Source organism: Pygocentrus nattereri, chromosome 1 (genome assembly GCF_015220715.1).
Source record: "Pygocentrus nattereri isolate fPygNat1 chromosome 1, fPygNat1.pri, whole genome shotgun sequence".
NCBI classification, from domain to species: Eukaryota; Metazoa; Chordata; class Actinopteri; order Characiformes; family Serrasalmidae; genus Pygocentrus; species Pygocentrus nattereri.
Genome location: NC_051211.1, coordinates 49,015,870 through 49,036,053, shown reverse-complemented (window position 1 = coordinate 49,036,053; position 20,184 = coordinate 49,015,870). Strand labels below are relative to the sequence as shown.

At 43.7% G+C, this 20,184-nt stretch overlaps 1 protein-coding gene across 4 annotated transcripts in view; it reads right to left on the bottom strand.

Moving 5' to 3' along the window:
* Window positions 1–20,184, bottom strand: part of mical3b (microtubule associated monooxygenase, calponin and LIM domain containing 3b) — a 75,811-nt gene that overhangs the window by 13,181 nt on the left and 42,446 nt on the right. For all 4 annotated transcript variants that reach the window (XM_037536749.1, XM_037536753.1, XM_037536744.1 and 1 more), the window contains exons 18-23: window positions 18,703–18,889; window positions 13,767–13,861; window positions 8,831–9,093; window positions 5,319–5,530; window positions 4,881–4,958; window positions 1,028–2,362 (exon numbers count right to left, since the gene is read on the bottom strand). In XM_037536749.1, the coding sequence (XP_037392646.1) occupies window positions 1,028–2,362; window positions 4,881–4,958; window positions 5,319–5,530; window positions 8,831–9,093; window positions 13,767–13,861; window positions 18,703–18,889 (2,170 nt within the window). The remainder of the gene's footprint in view (window positions 1–1,027; window positions 2,363–4,880; window positions 4,959–5,318; window positions 5,531–8,830; window positions 9,094–13,766; window positions 13,862–18,702; window positions 18,890–20,184) is intronic.

The window sequence follows — 20,184 nt, the reverse complement described above, 5'->3', positions numbered from 1 at the left end:
TTGGTTCCAGATTGTTACTGGGTGCCCCCAGCCATCACATGGCTTTGCTAAATTCCATCACCAGCACACTTGATTTAACATAAAGAAGTATTACTTAGCCAAACCTGATATTGGGTGATAACTACAAATAATATTGGCAACGAGTTAAGCATAATCATTGACAGACATAAAATCCCTACTTACTGTTTTAATGTGTATTTCTTCCAATTCTAGTGTTTACTTACTGTGTACAGTCACAGCCCAATTATCTTTAAAACTCAAACTTTCTCAGGTGCCTAGAACTTTTACCCAGTACTGAACATTCTCATGTTTCAATACCGGTGCATTTAGAAATACTCATATGTCAATGCATTTTTCTCCATATACTAATCCCTCTAGTCATCAATGCTGTTTTAAGATCTGATGCCCTTCATGGACCTGGCTTGTTACACTCTGACACACATGTAGTGGTCACATTCTCCACAAGGGGGAGCTGTTGTTGCATCACTAAAAGAGGAAAGTGCCATGAACCCACACCAGCAGGGCCTTAGAAATACAGAACCACAGGTTGCTGGAGCTACGCTACACCACAGCTACGAAGCTGTCAGCCAACCCAGGCTGCTATGAGGCGTCCTAAGACAGACCTTCCCCTGTGGCTACGTATTCTATCCTGGTCAGCTAAATGACTGTACCACGGGCTGGGGAGTTTTCCCCCTGCCAGCAGAGGTAGCATGCATATGTTGTGGGTTGTTTTGTTTAAATGGAATATAATGCAAGCAATTATTATTAAACTTATTATTAAGTTACTATTATTATTATTATGAAGTCAAATGCCAGAAAAGCATCCTACATAAGTATGCAAATGCATATACAATGTACAAAATCATCATATGAAAGTATATGAAAACAACTGCACACTGGTATGGAAAACTTTCATTTGATCAACGTAACAACCAAGCGATCAGTTAACTAGCTTATGGAGAAAACTTATGTATGTGCTATGTAAGAGTGGTGCTTTGCATTAATGATGCTGCGTGTCCTTGCTCACCTGTGGTTCTGCTGAGGCCAGGCATTCTCCTCCTGCTCTCCAGGTCAGCAGCGGCTGGCAAAGTGCCAGCCAGAGCTGCTGCCTCCTTCCTCTTCTTCTCCTTCTTATACCCGGAGAAGACGCTCTTCCACAGCGACCTGTGCTTGGCGGACTCCTGCTGCGTCTCCCCACTCTTTCTGCTCTTCAATGGCGAGAAGAGTGAGCTCCGCTTCTTCTCCTTCTCCTCTGCCCCTGACTTGACCTCTGGCCTCCGCAGCCACACCTCAGCCCCTCCCACCTGCAGGGGGCCCTCTGATAGCGTCCTCCTGCCTTCCAGTGCGCTCCTGTCTTTTCTAGCATGCTCTGGGGAAGGTGTTTTACTAGGGAAGCTAGATATGTTACGATCCATCATGCTAGCTCTTGGTGGCAATTGATTTGAACTAGCATGGCAGGGGTGAGCCTCATCTGCACATAAAACCTCCACCTCATCTGGAGGGAGGCTCTGAGCCCTGCCCAGGCCTTTTTTAAGCTCATCCTGCTTTAGCAGCCCTGGATGCAACTCCGAGCTCACCAAAATCTCCCTTTCTCGAGCTGGTTCAACTGCTAGCTGGTAGCGGCAGGCGACAGGTGGACTGCAGGGAGGATTCAAAAGACCTGAGGCAGGTGCTGAAACTCTGAGATTGGTTTCAGCGCTGCTGGAAGCAGGGCTAGATGCCAGGCCCCTCCCCTCCTCAGTCACACGACCCTCCAGAGTGATGTTAAGTCTGTGGACCACCGAACAGCGGCCTACTACCTCCTCCAGCATGACCCCTGCCACCTCTGCTTCAGAGGTACGTGAGCGGCCAGACGAGGGTGTGCCGGACAAGGAGTGCGTATGTCTGCTCTCAGGGTCTGTCAGTGAAGGCGTCTCGGTGTTGTGTGTGCATGTGTTTTGGCTGCTTTTGTCACATTTGTGAGGGGTGTGCAAGGGGGAGTCAGAGGCGGATGTATAAAGGGATGGTGTGTGTATAGCAGAGGTGTAAAATGTGTCTCCAGTGCTAGATGTTTGGGTAGAGCAGCCATCCATATCCTTCAGATCTCTAGGCAGTGGAGTTAACCCCAAACTCTTCCTGATCTCAGCACTCTTCAGCCAGAACTCCTCTATAACCTCTGACCTCTTGGTCACCGGGTCCTCTGGAGTCACAGGCAGGTCGGATGTGGGTGTAAAGGCATGTGTAGAGCCTGTGAGGGTAGTATGCAAGCTTTCTGAAAGAAGAGATCGTTCTCTGTCGAGGGTGCAGGGCTCCATATCCTGGAAGTCATAGTATTTAGGTTTTCGGTCTGAGTAGAATTTTACTTCATGTTCATCTGAGGATTCTGGAGAAAAAAGGGAAAGACAAATATGCATGGAGTTACACAGACTCAAAGAATCTTAGAATTTATGCTCTGATAGAAGAAGCATTATGGTGCCACACAATGCAGCCAAGAAGCAGAAGGGAAAGAAGCATGTAAACAACTAAGTAACTAACTGAGCAAAAACAAAGGAATTTTACTATATGTAGAAACACTTCAGCTAGTCTTTTCACATAACATATTGTGCAAAAGTCAGAGACCACACTTTTATTTATTTCAATTCCAGTCGAAATTGATGTTAAGTACAATTTTTTCCTTTTTCAGTGTAAGGAAAAAAGCAGGAAACATATTGTGGCATGCATCCGTCCCCTGGGCCCCGCCGATGATGGCTACGAAAGCTAGCAGGAAGGTGGGGCCTGAACTTGGAGCCCATGCGAAACCCTGCGAAGACAGCAGGGAGAGGATGAAATCCGCGAGGGAATGGGAGATGGCATGCGAGTCCTGGGCCTTGGCGACACATGTGACACATATTTAACAGAACATTAGTCTCAACAACTAAATATGATATCACATGTTCACTGTTTAATATCTACAACTTTTTTGCCTTTATTACAGCATAACAGCCAATACTGACTGTTTCTATACCTACAGATAACACTGATCTCCCTGTATTGTAACAGATTCTGGTTAATTGTATGTTAAAGCAATAGAACACGAGAGGGAGTGTGTTATCGCAAAATAACGTCACGGCTGTGATTTATTCATAGATCATCACAGCCTTGATGTTGCAGGAATAACACACAACCTTGAGGGTCCTATTGTTTTTATACAACAGTAATTAAATAAAGTAAGAAATTAATAAATTGGGCCATGAACATGTCATTTAATATGTTTTAATGTCAACACAGTTTTATGTCTCAGTCTAATTTGGTCCGACTCTGAAGATCAGATGACACGTTTGGTGAATGGTATTGGGTTAATTTCTGGCTGATTCCAGGTTGTTCAGCTGTTCTTCTGTCACAGCTGCCGACTGAAAAGCTGCTCAGTGGTGACGACAGTTTGGGAATTTAATGTCGTCTCATCTTCAGAGTCGGACCAAATCGGCTGTCGGTCGAATGTGATATTAAAAGTATCCGTTTTCTGTTTGTGGCAAAGTAAGAAGTAGAAACGTTCAAATGGCTTGAGCGTCTCCTACAGCTGTCAAACCCGTTGCTTAGCAACCGCATCTTAGCAGAGTGATACAGTGTTTGTGAAATAACAGCACAGTTAGAACACTTCTCAACCACTCAGCTTGCGTGGCCGGAACTAACTGTTGTATAAATTGCAGCATTACACTGTATTATTCAGTAGTTCACTGTATACCACATCACCCCACATGTGCTCTCTTACATTATATTGTTCTGTACATATTACTACACTGCTAGTCACCTGTACTGTTTGGTGCCACTTGTTTTCTGGCATACTTGTCTAATATGTGCAATATCTATGTTGCATGTGCAATATCTCCCTGTCTCTTGCGGTCTGTTTACATTTATATTTATATATTAGTATGTAGGAGCATGCTGCTGTAGTATAAAAATCTTCTGACCTCCCTTTTCCTTGTGCAAGTGGATTATATTATGTCTAATATCAGTGAGATCTTTGGGAGCAGCTTTTGTTGGGAGGACACAGCTGTGACTCGTTGGTTTTGAAGGACAGAGAAGTTAAAGTGCCAATAGGTGCGCAAAAGTAAAAAGTGGATGAATTAAATAGCAAAAAAGTGATGTAATATTTAATTGTTAAGGCGTCTGTGTAATTTCCTGTTACATATATTTTTCCTGCCTTTTTTTTTTGGCACTGATACATAACTGTGTGGGAAGGGCATGACACATCAACCTTGTGACTGGTATGAGGAATGCTTATACAAATAAATGGCTGTTTTGTCTGGATATTAAATAAACAAAAGTATGGTCTCTGACTTTTGCACAGCACTCGCAGCACTGCAGATCAAACAGAACTGCCCCTTAATCAGAAAGTATTAATGTTTTGTTGAATATTTCAAGTTTGTTTAGGAACAGCAAAGAAGTAATTATTAAACTGATTTATAAAATAATTGATAAATAATACCCTGTATTTTTATACATTTATAATCCCTAATAAGATAAGCTCCCTAATAAGATACCTGCCCGACATCTGATCACTGCTTTCTCATCACTTTGATAATCACTTATTACAATGCTTTGAACAGTAGCCCAATTTTATCAACAGACTCTATCTTTAATTGTGTGGTGTTTAGCAAGAAAAGTAAAGTAAATGAAATGCAGCTGGAAGGGATAAACATCGCAAATGACCGAGCAGAACTAAAAAAAAAATTGGAAATAAAAGATTGCAGCGCAGAAGGCAACCCACACTAAAATGCTGTGTAAGCACACAGCTGCTCATGCAGGGGTCACAACCAAAAAACTGCTGAGAAAAATTTAACTGAAGTCTAAAAAAATGAACACAGCAGGAAATGCAACCTAAAAAAAACTGAGCTGTCCGTCATGGCTGGGGGCGGTGCTACCTTTGATCACACCTGCCTCCTCTTCGTCTAGCCACACCCCTGAAAACCGCTCCCTCTCCCAAGGGCTATATTCACCCTCTATTCACACACACACACACACACACACACACACACACACACACACACACACACACACAAACAAGAATAAACACATACAAATACAAACCCATTCAGACAGACATTCACCCACATCACCATAAAGCCCACAGACAAATATGAGAACATATATATATATATATATATACCACCAATCCAATACAACAAAAGAGAGAAAGACAGAGAAGTACAGTAAGAGTGAGATTCAACTTTAGTAAAAACAACACCACAACGCTTCTGGTAGTCCAAACTCTTCCCGAACAGTTAAAAAACTACTTTTAGGACACATTTCACGACAATTTTGATAAAATGTAAACAAAAACAGCTGCGCAAGTCTCCTACCATCGCTGGAGTCCTCGTCATTCTCCTCTTCTTCAGAAACCTCCTCTTCTTCTTCCTCCTCCTCCCCTCGTTCCTCCTCATCGTCCTCTTCTCCCTCCTCCCGTTGCTCCACCCCTCTGTTCAACTCCCTCATTTCGTTTGTCGTGGCCTCTGGCTCCTCACTCCTTCTCCAGGACGCCTCCCCTTGTTCCTCTAGCTCTGATTCTGAGCTACTGGGAGAGAGAGAGAAAGAGAACGAAAGAGAGAGAGAGAGAGAGAGAGAGAGAGAGAGAGAGAGATGACAGTCACGTTCTAAACAACTAGGGGTCACGTTACCCAACTTGCAAATGAGCTGAATAAACCAAACTCCCACAAATCCCTCCTCCATTCCTCAGAGACAGCGACAGAAAACAAACAGGAACAACATTTTTTCCCCACATTCTTCACATCAGTGGTCACTAACTCTCTTCCTGGAGATCTACTTTCCTGCAGAGTTTAGCTCCAACCTGCATCTAACATGCTGCTCCTCTTGCATCTGATCCAGCCAATCAAAGACTTCTTCAGAAGTTAATTGGCTGTGGAGTGGCCGTGGCAGATTGGGGTTGGAACAAGAGTCTGCAGGAAAGTACACTATATTGCCAAAAGTATTCAGTCACCCATTCAAATAATTAAACTCAGGTATTCTAATCACTTCCGTGGCCACAGGTGTATAAACCCAAGCACCTAGACCTGCAGACTGCTTCTACAGACATTAGTGAAAGAATGGGTCGCTCTCAGGAGCTCAGTGAATTCCAGTGTTGTACCGTGATCGGACGCCACCTGTGCAACAAGTTCAGTGGTGAAATTTCCTCACTACTAAATATTCCACAGTCAACTGTCAGTGTGCAATGCAAAGCGTCGAATGCAGTGGTGTAAAGCGCCACCACTGGACTCTAGAGCAGTGGAGACGTGTTCTCTGGAGTGATGAATCAAACTTCCGATGGACAGGTCTGGGTTTGGTGGTTGCCAGGAGAACGGCACTTGTCTGACTGCATTGTGCCAAGTCTAAAGTTTGGTGGAGGGGGGATTATGGTGTCGGGTTGTTTTTCAGGAGTTGGGCTCAGCCCCTTATTTCCAGTGAAAGGAACTCTTACTGCTTCAGCACCAAGAGATTTTGGGTAATTTCATGCTCCCAACTTTGTGGGAACAGTTTTCGGGATGACCTTTCCTGTTCCAATATTACTGCGCACCAGTGCACAAAGCAAGGTCCATAAAGACATGGATGAGTGAATTTGGTGTGGAAGAACTCAAGTTCATATGCGTTTGAATTGCAGATGAGCAAATACGTTTGGCAATATAATGTAGATCTGCTGGTCCAGGGTTGGTGACCACTGCTTCACATCTGCACTATGTATGTTTTGAAGATTTGGAGACCTTTGCTGGAAATGTGTAACTGGCATGCAAGGTGCATGGGTTGTGCTTCGGATCCCTTCCCCAAACGGATGAATCTGATGATTGCGAGCTCATTGAAAGAGTATTCAAACAAATTGTCTGAGGATGTGAGTGAATGATTTACTTTTGTCAACATATCTTCATCAGTATAATATTGATTTTGCATGTCAGACATGAACATTGAGCTAGATGTTCTGTTTTAGTCTGTACATGTGAAATTAATATGCAAAGACGCATAACATGGTTAGAAAAGCTCCTATGAAATTTGACCTGACACCTCTGACTTTTAAATGAATATTTCAGGCTTTACAGAGTGACTACCAGCAGTGCACACATCATGCAACATGCTTAATTTTTCATCAGCTATTAAAGTGGGGGTTCCATTAATTTTTTAAAATGCATGGTACATTTTTCAAAATGTACTGAATGTCTGCATTCAGTCATAAACCATTTCAGTCATTCAGGTGGTTTGATGTGAAATGCTCAGTTCTTTGTCTCTGTTTAATTTTAGATAAATTGTTACATTTCAAAAAACTTTTTAAAGAAGTCTCTTAATCATTTCTTAACTTTTCTTGTAAGAGCAATTCTAAGAAAATGTTCTTCATCATTTTATTAACTTTACAAAACACTCACTCTTGTCTGTAAGAGCTGAAACTGTGACTTCCAATGAGGTCCACAAAACAGAATGTGTTGAAATAGACCAGAATATTTTCTGTTTGTTATTCCCGCCACCATCATTTCTAGCAATTATCTGCCTTTTTTTAACCTCCTAAAACTCCTTGAGACCACCGGTGGTTTCAAAGCACACTTAGTCATATTCTTCATAACTTTCATATTTCATAAGCTCCATTCAGAAGCTGGGCGTCATATGAGGCTGTAACTCTTCTTTCAAGTCAAATAGATGGTGATGTCATTTTACACCCTTATAATAAAAGAAGCTGAACTTTTCTTTTTTTTTTTTACTGAAATTTGTTTTTCCACAAATCTGGGCTATACACTATAAACTCTTCAGTGATCTGCTCTGTAAAAATGATTTTTATAAGAGCGTCTGAGATTTTTGGCTTTCAGCAGTAAACTGTAAGCATATAGCGATATGTGTGATCATAAAACACACTGTTCTGTTCATTTGAGGGGAACTTTTAAAACAAACAAACAAATAAATAAATAAATAAAATAAAATTGACATTTATTTCATGCAGTTACTGAATAATTTACCTTATGATTTGGTCGTGTAAATTCAGATGGACAAACCAAAATTATACCCTGGAGAATAAAAAATTTGTTCAAAATACGAAGCATTTTCCTGTCCTCAGGCGCCGAGCACATTAAACTGAGTAACCAGTCAACTGGGTCTCATCATGTAATGTTGTATGCAAAGGTTTGAACACACTAGGTCAAATTACACAGTCATGGGCTGCAGGTTAGGGAAACAGCCTTGGGACTGGAAGGCCACTGGTTTGATCCCCTAAGCCAACAGTATGTGACTGGAGTGCCCTTGAGCAAGGCAACTAACCCCCAACTGCTCCCTGGGCGCCCTGGATAGTGGCAAGTGTGCTCACTGCCCCCTAGTGTGTGTGTTCGCTAATGTGTATGTATGTGGGTGTTTCACTGCATGGATGGGTTAAATGAAGGGTCTAATTCCTCTGTGTGCAAATACAGTTGGCTCATAGTTCTGAATTCAATTCAATACACGTTTTGTTGATTTTCTGTGAAAATATGTTAGAAAAGGCATTGTAAAGAAAAACAGCAGCCAAGAAAATTTATTCCACTATTAGAACTTCAATTTTACCATTTTCAACATCGCAAATGATGTTGTAGTTGTTGTGACCCCTGGTTCCTATCACCACCACTATAAAGAAACCTGAGATGGTCATTTTCTCTATAATGAACCACTACATCACATCCACTACTCTGAATGACTTCGATTACATTTTAATTATTGAATTATGCAGAAATTCTGAAAAATGGTGGAGTTGCCCCTTAAAGAGTCTATTCAGATTTGAGTCATTGACTTTTTTAGAATGCAGTACAAAAAAAAAGTCAAACGTTTTTGATATTGTCTAAGTGGCCTGAAACTAGACCAGCAGCTTTGAGAACAGTACCTAGACTGCTCCTCGCTCCCCTTGTCGTGTAGGCTGAGGTTATGCTGCGCCAACATCTCCTCTGGCACCTCCTGCAGTGGGCTGCCCTGCTCCTGCAGGCACGGCCTGTAGTTCTCCAGCTCAATGCGCTCCGGCGTGCCACACAGCCGCTTGGCCAGCCTGGACGGCAGGTCAGGTGGGGTGCTGGAGGACCAGCTGTCTGGGGGAGTCACCATGTCTGCAGATCCAGGGGAGGAGGCGGATAGAGGTGTGGGAGGAGGTGCCTGGAGAAAAACAGAGCATTAGACATGATAAAGAAAGCAGATGAACCAAAAATAGAGAAGCTGCTCCAGTTGTAAGGCTGACTGAGTAACAGCCATGGAAATGCACTGTAGGCAGACATTACAAGCTGGCATTGCATCTATTACCACCTGTTTGTCAGTCGTGATGTAGCGGTTACTAAAACTGAAACGAAACGTCATAGAAAAGAAGACAAAAAAGAAATTCTGCTGACATGAAAAAAATTATGTGTTACTATTTCAATACATTTTCTAAATTTCAGCGTTATTCCATCGTTGAGACTGAACCAAAGTCATCCGCAGTGGTTTGATGTGAAGTGGTTCACTGTAGAGTGTCAGGGATGGGAACCAGGGGTTGTGTCTATATAGTGTAAATACTGTATATCCAATTTATTGTTTAATCAAATTAGCCCATGAATGTACATGTCTTCTGAGATTTTATGCAACATTAGGAACTGTATAATAGCAGCAATAATAGTGGAATAAGTTTCTATTTTTTGCCTTACAATGCCTTGCATGTACCTCCCCAACTGTACCTCTCAAACTACATACTTTCAGGGCCATAGCATGGAATAATTTGGAGTTTGTATATTTATTTAATGTATACAATTTCCCTTTGAAAGGCTCAATAACTAATGGGCTGCTTGTTTTGAACAACATGAACAGTTATGTGTATAAATGTAGTTCTTATTAATTTAAAATGCCTGTTGCTCTTTACGCTGTGTGTACATTTCATGATGAATGGACCAAAAGACACGTCCCAAAGTGACTTGGAAAAGATCTGCTTCCATAGACTTTCATTAAAAGTAAAGTAGGTTTCCTTTATCCTGTAAAGTTATCATTTTAATATGTTTATATATTTATATATTTGTATATGTGTGCGTGTGTGTGTGTGTGTTTAAATTCAATCTATTTCTAATTTCACTTTATTATAATACTACTGTTTGCTTTCATTCCAATCCCAGTCCAACCCACATATGGCAAAGGTTCAGGCAAGGCAGCTACTGTCTGTGTCATCACAACCAAAGATGTGCTTTCTGTAGTCAATTCAAGTCGAGGCTTTTATTGTCCTTCCATCTATGTACAAGTACACAGTGGACTGAAATTACGTTCCTCCAGGAACAACACAGTGCAACAAGGAATAAAAAGTACAAAGTGCAGACATGGTGTGCAAACAAAACATTAAGCGAGAAACAATATAATAAATATGATAAATTAAACAGACATTAGACACAGTAAACAGACAGGACAGCACAGCACTGACACAGCACTCATTTCTGGACATCAGGTAGTGAGAATAAGGTGCAAGGATGGATGGGATCGTCCACAATGCTGGTGGCTTTGGTGTTGTCCATGATGGAGGTGAGTGACACCCTGACGATCTTCTCAGCTGTCTTCACTATACGCTGTAGGGTCTTGCGGTCAGAGGTGGTGCAATTACCAAACCAGGCGATGATGCAGCTGCTCAGGATGCTCTCCACAGTCCCCCTGTAGAACATGGTGAGGATGGGCGGGGGAAGATGAGCATTCTTCAGTCTCTGCAGGAAGTAGAGGCGCTGCTGGGCTCTCTTGGCTAAGGAGTTGGTGTCGAGGGACCAGGTGAGTTTTTCTGTGATGTGGACACCAAGGAACTTGGTGCTTCTGATGATTTCCACAGCAGAGCCAGTGATGTTCAGTCAGGGCTAGTCACCTCACACTCTTCGGAAGTCAACAACCATTTCCTTAGTTTTGTCCACATTCAGAGATGGTTGTTGGTTCCTCACCAGTCCGTTAGCCGCTGCATCTCCTCTCTGTACGCTGACTCATCATTCTTGCTGATCAGACCCACCACAGTCGTGTCATCAGAGAACTTGATGATGTGGTTTGAGCTGTACTTTACAGTTTTGCACACAGACCTGAGGAGCGCCAGTGCTCAGTATTGTGTTGCTGGAGATGTTATTTCCTATCGTGACTAACTGAGGTCTCTCAGTCAGGAAATCCAGGACCCAGTTACAGAGGGAGGCATTCAGGCCCGGAAGGCTCAGTTTACCAATCAGCTGCTGAGAAATGATGGTGTTGAACACTGAACTGAAGTCTATGAACAGCATTCTGACATAGATGTCTTTATTGTGCAGGTAGGTGAGAGCTAGGTGGAGTGTGGGGGAGATGGCGTGGCATCGCCTGTTGAGCAGTTGGGGCGATATGCAAATTGCAGTGGGTCCAGTGAAGGAGGAAGCTGGTCTTTAATGTGCCTCATGGCAAGCCTCTCGAAGCACTTCATGATGATGGGAGTGAGTGCAACGGGATGATAGTCATTGAGGCAGGACACTGGACACTTCTTCAGCACAGGGATGATGGTGGTGGGCTTGAAGCACGGAACGACTGCAGTGCTCAGAGAGATGTTGAATATGTCAGTGAGTACATGTGCCAGCTGCTCAGTGCATTCTCTGAGCATCTCTTTCGTGGGTTGACTCTGTGTAGAGTTCTCCACATATCAGCAGTGGACAGACACAGTACCTGTTCACTTGGAGGAGGTGTGGTTTTCCTCACTGTCGTGCCGTTCTGTGCTTCAAACCGAGTGTAGAAGTTATGCACGTCTGGAAGGGAGGCATCACTGTCACAAGCAGGTGGAGGTGACTTGTAGTTGGTGATGGCCTGGATGCCCTGCCACATGCGCCGTGTGTCAGCAGTGTTTTGATCTTACTTTACATTTACTGTGAACGTCACATAACTGCACTTCATCTATACAGTCGTATGCAAAAGCTTGATTACCTCTGGTCCAATTGCACGTACTGGTGATTTTCTAAGTGAAATTGAGTTAACACATCCTCTACAGAGACACACTTAAAATATGATATTTTTCTGCAAATTATTAGGGCACAATTTCTATTCATTTGCTGAGGTTAACATGCTGGAAACATGAAATATACATTGTGTGTTAAATTTGGCAAATAAACAGTAATTGTGCATTAAAACGTGCAGAAGTGGGTTCTCTGTAGATGATTTGTTAACTTTCACTTCAACCATTTCTTTGATTATATTAGATGACAATATGTATTCTGTACATCTCACTGTGATAATTGGTGCACAATAGGGGGCAGGGTGCAGGAGGGACTTACTGTCCTTTTTTTTTTTCTAAATTATGTGAGATAAATTTGAGGGGTTTCGGGATTGTCAGAAAATGTACATAGCCACTGTGAAGAAGCTGATATACTGACTATGCATCAGAAATACATTACATTACTTCTGTTAATAATGCAGTTTGTTTTCCCTGTTTAGTAATTTATAAGCCATTAGATAGATGACCATTCTAACTGCAAGTGTACTTTTTCACTGACTGTTACAGTTCATTGTTCTGCCCCTCTGCTTTTCAAACCAAATTTACACCCTTCTGTTGCACTTACACTGTTCTACCACTAGGGGTTCCTGCACACACATGGTTATTAGTATTTCTAAATACATGCACTTATGTGCAAGAAGAAAACTGATGAAATACATTCTGTGAGTAGAAATGAACATAAAAATAAAACCATTTGTGTATATATATATATATATATATATATATATATACCAGCTGCCCTTAACATTGCAGTAAAATATCTTGATAAAAAAACAAAACAAATGGTCCAAAATTGCTGGGAATAAAATCTCTTTAGATTAGCTTCCATTAAAAATTAAGGATGTTTTTTTCTTTCTTCCATAAAATTACCGTATTAGAGATGTGACATTTTTGTCTGATGATCCTGACAATATGCACAGTTTATGTACAAAACGGCATTCACACAGTTAATAGATGAGACTTGGATCTTGAAGGGCCAGAACAATGCAGGGTGTAGTATTTACCCTGCACTAAAACAACTGTTTAAACATATGAAAGGCCTGGGAATTTCTTAAAAAGGAATTCCATGAATGTTTCAGAATTTTTACTAAAGTAAATGGTTAAGACGTTACTACATTCACTGCAAGTTATTACACACAATTATGGTTATGAATACACTGCCAGATATCAGAGATATTAATTTATGAGAATTTTGAGAAGGTTTTGGCCTAAAACATCTCAATAAACTCCAAGTATGGCAGAGAAGTACAAACAGGACAAAATATTTTTTTAAAGATTTTTTACCACTATTTTATTTTTACCACTATCATCAACATTACACATAAAACTCAGAAGACAAATTTAGGTTCACTGATGGTTGTGCATAGTAAATAAAATGGCTACATTTGTATTGTAGTTCACAATTCCTGGTTCCCATAACCACCAGAGAAATCTGAGTCGGCAAGTTTTTCTTGAAATGAATGTTTCACATCAGACCACTCTGAATGACTTTGTTTGCATCTCAACCACTGAATTATGCTGAAATTTTAAAAAGACAGTGGAATTCCCCTTTCAAGTAGTTATAATAGTGTGGTATAGCATTACTAGGTACCTCAAATCAGGGAAAACACTTAACTTTGCAATGCTGTGGCCCTCCAGGACTGGAGTCTGACACATCCCTCAGACTGAGGGTGAGCCAGATGTTCACATCTGTGGTCCAGGAGAATTTTTTTTTCTCCACTGATCAAACTAATCAGCTAACTAACAAGTCCTGGGCAGGCAACACATCAAATACACAGTGCAGTGCTTCTCCAGAGGTTTAGGAACCACCGGTGTAAGCCAAAGGCAGCAGTAGCAGTACCTGAGCAGGACGAAGTGCCGGGGTCGGAGCCGGCCTTTTCCTCTGAGCCAATCCCGCCAGCCTGTAGCTGTAGTGCTGCTTACAGTAGAACTTCCCTACTCACACAGAGCAAAACACAGAGAGAAAAGAATGGTGTAATTAGTGAGTGAGGCTGAGAGTTGTTTTTATATTGCAGTAGAAGACCAACCAATACCGCCTCTTCTTCAAATCTTCAACCCATGTGACCCAGAAGAGTCCAGTGGTTGAATGTTTGCAGGATGCTCTGATTTTGATTTTCAAAAAAAAACTTGTAAATATATGCTTGCCAAGAACTCTCATTGTTATTGTGTGTGTGTGTGTGTGTGTGTGTGTGTCTGTGTGTGTGTGTGTGTGTGTGTGTGTGTGTCACAGTGTCGCTTGTGGCCAACAATAATGCTCCTGTCCTCCCTAACACACACACACACACACACACACATCGGACCTTATGACTGCAGATTCAAAACAACAGAGCAGTTTGTCCAAAGGGACAAGTGTCGCCCACAGCAAGACCCAGCTGACACAGTAAAAACAGCAGTCTTTGTGACAAGAGCCATAAAGAATTACTGAAACAGCAGCACAAAATAAGAGCAACTAAGGTCATAATATTCTGTAAGTGGTTATATTACTCAAAGTGCTGTCAGAGTGAAAACATCCAGAGAGCGTAGGTCAAATACGTTAAAATGTAGCCACATATTTTAGCACCCTCTCCTTGGATCACCACCTTATCGTGGTGGAGGGGTTTGCGTGCTTGAATGATCTTAGGAGCTATGTTGTCTGGAGCAAAAGCTCCTGGTAGGGTCTCCCATGGCAAACTGGTCCTAGGTGACAGGTCAGACAAAGTGTGATCCATAATAACCCCTATGAAGACACAAAAACAGGACATGTGTACCCTGCCCGGAACAGGGTTACCGGGGCCCCACCCTGGAGCCAGGCCTGGGGGAGGGGCTCGCCAGCGAGCGTCTGGTGGCCGGGCATTTACTCATGGTGCCCGGCCGGGCCCAGCCCGAAGGAGTTACATGAGTCCCCCCTCCCATCGAACCACCACCAATGGGAGGGGCAGTAGTAGGGGTTCGGTGCGTTGTGGATCGGGCAGTATCCGAAGGCGTGGGCCTTGGCGTTCTGATCCTCGGTTGCTGAAACTGGCTTTTGGAACTTGGAATGTTACCTCACTGGCGGGGAAGGAGCCTGAGTTGGTGCGCGAGGTTGAGAGATACCGGCTAGATATAGTCGGGCTCACCTCAACACACAGCTTGGGCTCTGGGTCCAATCTCCTTGAGAGGGGCTGGACTTTATTCTTTTCTGGAGTTGCCCATGGTGAGAGGCGGCGGGCAGGTGTGGGCTTTCTCATAGCCCCTCGACTCGGTGCCTGTATGTTGGGGTTTTCTCCGGTGGACGAGAGGGTAGCTTCCCTACGCCTTCGGGTTGGGGAATGGGTCCTGACTGTTGTCTGTGCTTATGCACCGAACAGCAGTGCAGAGTACCCAGCCTTCTTAGAGTCCTTGGGAAGGGTGCTTGAAAGTGCTCCTCCTGGAGACTCTATTGTCCTACTGGGGGACTTCAACGCTCACGTGGGCAATGACAGTGAGACCTGGAGGGGTGTGATTGGGAGGAATGGCCTCTCTGATCTGAACCCGAGTGGTGTTCAGTTTTTGGACTTCTGCGCAAACCACAGTTTGTCCATCACGAACACCATGTTTGAACACAAGGATGTCCATAAGTGCACATGGCACCAGGACACCCTAGGCCACAGTTCAATGATTGACTTTGTAGTCATGTCATTGGACTTGCGGCCATGTGTTTTGGACACTTGGGTAAAGAGAGGAGCTGAGCTGTCAACTGATCACCACCTGGTGGTGAGTTGGATCAGGTGGTGGGGGAAGATGCCGGTCAGACCAGGCAAGCCCAAACGCATAGTGAGGGTTTGCTGGGAACGTCTAGCAGAAGAACCTGTCAGATTGATCTTCAACTCACACCTCCGTCAGAACTTTGACCAGATATCGGGGGAGGTGGGGGACATTGACTCAGAATGGGCCATGTTCCGTTCCTCCATTGCTGAAGCGGCTGACTGTAGCTGTGGCCGTAAGGTAGTTGGTGCCTGTCGGGGCGGTAATCCTCGAACCCGGTGGTGGACACCCCAGGTGAGAGATGTCGTCAAGCTGAAGAAGGAGTCCTACCAGGCACGGTTGGCCTGTGGGACACCAGAGGCAGCTGGCAGGTATCGACAGGCCAAGCGATCTGCGGCTTCAGTTGTTGCCAAGGCAAAAACCCGTGTATGGGAGGAGTTTGGTGAGGCCTTGGAAACTGACTTTAAGTCGGCTCCGAAAAGATTCTGGCAAACCGTCAGGCGACTCAGAAGGGGAAAGCAGTGTGCCACTAGCACTGTATATAGTGGAGATGGTGTGCTGCTGACTTCGACTGAAGACGTCATTGGGCGGTGGAAGGAATACTTTGAGGACCTTCTCAATCCCACCGACATGTTCTCCAGTGAGGAGGCTGAGTCTGGGGACATGGGAATAGGCTTGTCCATTACTGAGGCCAAAGTCGCTAAGGTAGTTAAGAAGCTCCTTGGTGGCAAGGCTCCAGGGGTGGATGAGATCCGCCCTGAGTTCCTCAAGGCTCTGGATGTTGTGGGGCTGTCTTGGCTGACACGCCTTTTCAACATTGCGTGGACATCGGGGGCGGTGCCACTGGATTGGCAGACTGGGGTGGTGGTGCCTCTTTTTAAAAAAGGGGACCGGAGGGTGTGTTCCAACTACAGGGGGATCACACTCCTCAGCCTCCCTGGCAAGGTCTATGCAGGGGTACTGGAGAAGAGAGTCCGGCTTATAGTCGAACCTCGGATCCAGGAGGAACAGTGCGGGTTCCGGCCTGGTCGTGGAACACTGGACCAACTCTTCACCCTCTCCAGGATTCTGGAGGGTTCATGGGAGTTTGCCCAACCAGTCCACATGTGCTTTGTGGATCTGGAGAAGGCATTCGACTGTGTTCCCCGGGGTATTCTGTGGGAGGTGCTTTGGGAGTACGGGGTACATGGCTCTTTGCTACGAGCCATTCAGGCCCTGTACAAACAAAGCTGGAGTTTGGTTCGCATAGCCGGCAGTAAGTCAGACTCGTTCCCAGTGAGAGTTGGACTCCGTCAGGGCTGCCCTTTGTCACCGATTCTATTCATAATTTTTATGGATAGAATTTCTAGGCGCAGTCGAGGGATGGAGGGTGTCCGGTTTGGTGACCTCAGGGTCACATCACTGCTGTTTGCAGATGATGTGGTCCTATTGGGGACATCAGGCCGCGAACTTCAGCATTCGCTGGATCGGTTTGCAGCCGAGTGTGAAGCGGCTGGGATGAGAATCAGTACCTCTAAATCCGAGACCATGGTTCTCAGGCGGAAAAGGGTGGAGAGCCCTCTCTGGGTCGGGGATAGGCTCTTGGGGATATCCCCCTTGGAGAGCTGGTGGAAGTGGCTGGGGAAAGGGAGGTCTGGGCTTCATTGCTTAGGATGCTGCCCCCGCGACCCGAACCCCGGACAAGCGGAAGATAATGGATGGATGGATGGATGGATGGATATTTTAGCACCAAAATTGAAGCCTTTATGTTCATATACACTTTTATCTTCATATTGTATGCTTAATTATTCTATAACTGCAAGTAATCCTGGAATCACTGGTCTTAAGATGAAGATGAAGCTCATGAAGGGCCAGTCTGGCTGCAGGTTTTCATTCCAATCATACAGGACCACACCTGATTCTACTTGTTTAAAGGTATTTCTGCAACTACGGCATTTTTATGTCCTGGTAGTGGATTTTTTCTAAATACTTTTTGTTGTTTAGTCATAGGTATAAATAAAGAAGTCCAGATTTTAATGTGGCTTCAGACTTTTGGATCCCGTTATGTGTTTGTCTGTATATATAGACAGATGATGGACGAGAAAGCCTTGTTTGGTGGGGTTGAGGTCAAGGCTCTGTGAGGGCCAGTCAAGTTCTGGGCACTGGGGCTCAGTCATGCTGGAAAAGAAAAGGTTCTTCCCCAAATTGTTCACACAAAGTTGGAAGCATATAATTGCCCAAAATGTCTTGGTCTGCAGAACCATTAAGATTTCCCTTCACTGGAACTAAGGGGTCGAGGCTGACTCCTGAAAAACAATAGCATTATCCCTCCTCCACCAAACTTTACAGTTGGTACAGTGCAGGCAGGTAACGTTTTCCTGGCATTCATCAAGCCCAGACTCATCAATCGGACTGCCAGATAAAGAAGTGTGATTCAGTACTCCACAGAATGTGTCCACTGTCTCCAGAGTCCAGTGGTTGCTACTTTACACCCCCCCCCCCACTGCTTTGCTTTGTGTATTTTGATTTTAGCATTGTGAGTATCTGTTCAGCCACGAAAACCCCTTTTGTGAGGCTCCTAATGCACAGTTGTTTTGCTGATGTTGTTTCCAGATGCAATCTGAATCTCTTTAGTGAGTGATTCACACAGGATAGTCACTGTGCACTTCATATATTTATTTTATTGAAACAGAATTATTATTAGAAATTTTTGAGAAGCACTCAAAAAGAGTGAAAATATTGATACCGCAAAAGGTTAAAGTGCTGTAGAGATGAATTCAAATTGGTTTCAATTCACTGTGAAGACAAATTCAGCTCAGATTAACATTCTGAAATTCTCTGCAATATTATCTAGCTCATTATTTGTACTACAGACTCTCTTACTTAAAATTAATTTTTCATATTTCAATGTTTATTTTCTAAACATTTGTAGCAGCCAAAAGGGCCCATTGTTGCAGAAACACCCTTAATCGGCTTGTCTTGAAACAGGTGATAATTTATATAATATGTGCTCCTGATGTTGGAATTCATTGTATTTTCATATTTGACACTGGGAATATTTGGTCCTTGCAAACAGTGTAAGACAATAAACACACCTTGGAGTTGGTCATAGGTGTAGTTGGAGAGGCGCAGTGTGGAGCTGCAGTGGTCACACTGGAAGCAGCTCCTGTGGAAGAACTTCCCCTCGGCGCTCAGTCTCTCCATCACATACACTCGCCGGCCACAGAAGTAACACACATCACTGCCACCCATGCTCGCCAGAAACTCCCTCCGCTGAGAGCCCTGCAGGACACAGGTCAAAGGGCACAGTCAGGACAACGACTATGGCAGAGACTGTGACTGTAGAAAACAGAGGGTCTTATAAAAAGCTTTTAAAGAAATACTTCAGCGTTTTTCTGAAATAATCTTTATATGTCACATCTGAATCACACAGTCAAATACCACACATATCAATTTTGCCAGGTTTTCTCCGTACTTACTAAAACATATTGCTTCAAAATCTATATTATAACAATTACTCATTCGCTTCTATAAGTGCATTTTGAATCTGCTGTTTTTAAAGGGCTCATATCATGGAAAACCATATCGTGAATTTATCTCACTTTTTTGACATAAAACAGTTTGAAATAAACTGATATATAAACATGGTGAAAGTTTCAAAACATACCAGTCCACAGAGTCCAAATATAGCCATAGGGAGACCTACATACACTATATATCTACTCATCTGCCTTCACACGCATATGAAATTGAGTGACATCTCATTCTTAATCCATAGGGTTTAATATGATGTTGGCCCACCCTTTGCAGCTATAACAGGTTCAACTCTTCTGTGAAGGCTTTCCACAAGGGTTAGGAGTGTGTTTATGGGAATTTTTAACCATTTTTCCAGAAGCGCATTTGTGAGGTCAGACACTGATGTTGGACAAGAAGCCCTGTCTTGCAGTCTCCACTCTAATTCATCCCAAAGGTGTTCTATCGGGTTGAGATCAGGCCAGTCAAGTTCTTCCACATCAAACTCACTCATCCATATCTTTATGGACCTTGCTTTGTGCACTGGTGTGCAGTCGTGTTGGAACAGGAAGGGGCCATCCCCAAAATGTTCCCATAAAGATGGGAGCATGAAATTGTCCAAAATCTCTTGGTCTGCTGAGGCATTAAGAGTTCCTCTCACTGGAACTAAGGGGCTGAGCCCAACTCCTGAAAAACAACTCTACACCATAATCCCCCCTCCACCAAACTTTACACTTGGCACGTCTCCACTGCTCTAGAGTCCAGTGGCAGCACTTTACACCACTGCATTCCATGCTTTTGCATTGCACTTGGTGATGTAAAGCTTGTATCCAGCTGCTCAGCCATGGAAACCCATTCCATGAAGCTGCCTATACTGTTCTTGAGCTAATCTGAAGGCCATATGAAGTTTGGAGGTCTGTAGCGATCGAAGCTGCAGAACGTTGGGGACCTCTGCGCACTATGCGCCTCAGCATTCTCTGTCATTTTACGTGGCCCACCACTTCATGGCTGAGTAAATATCTCTCAGATTGACTGAAAATGACGGTGGCTTCAACAAGACAAAC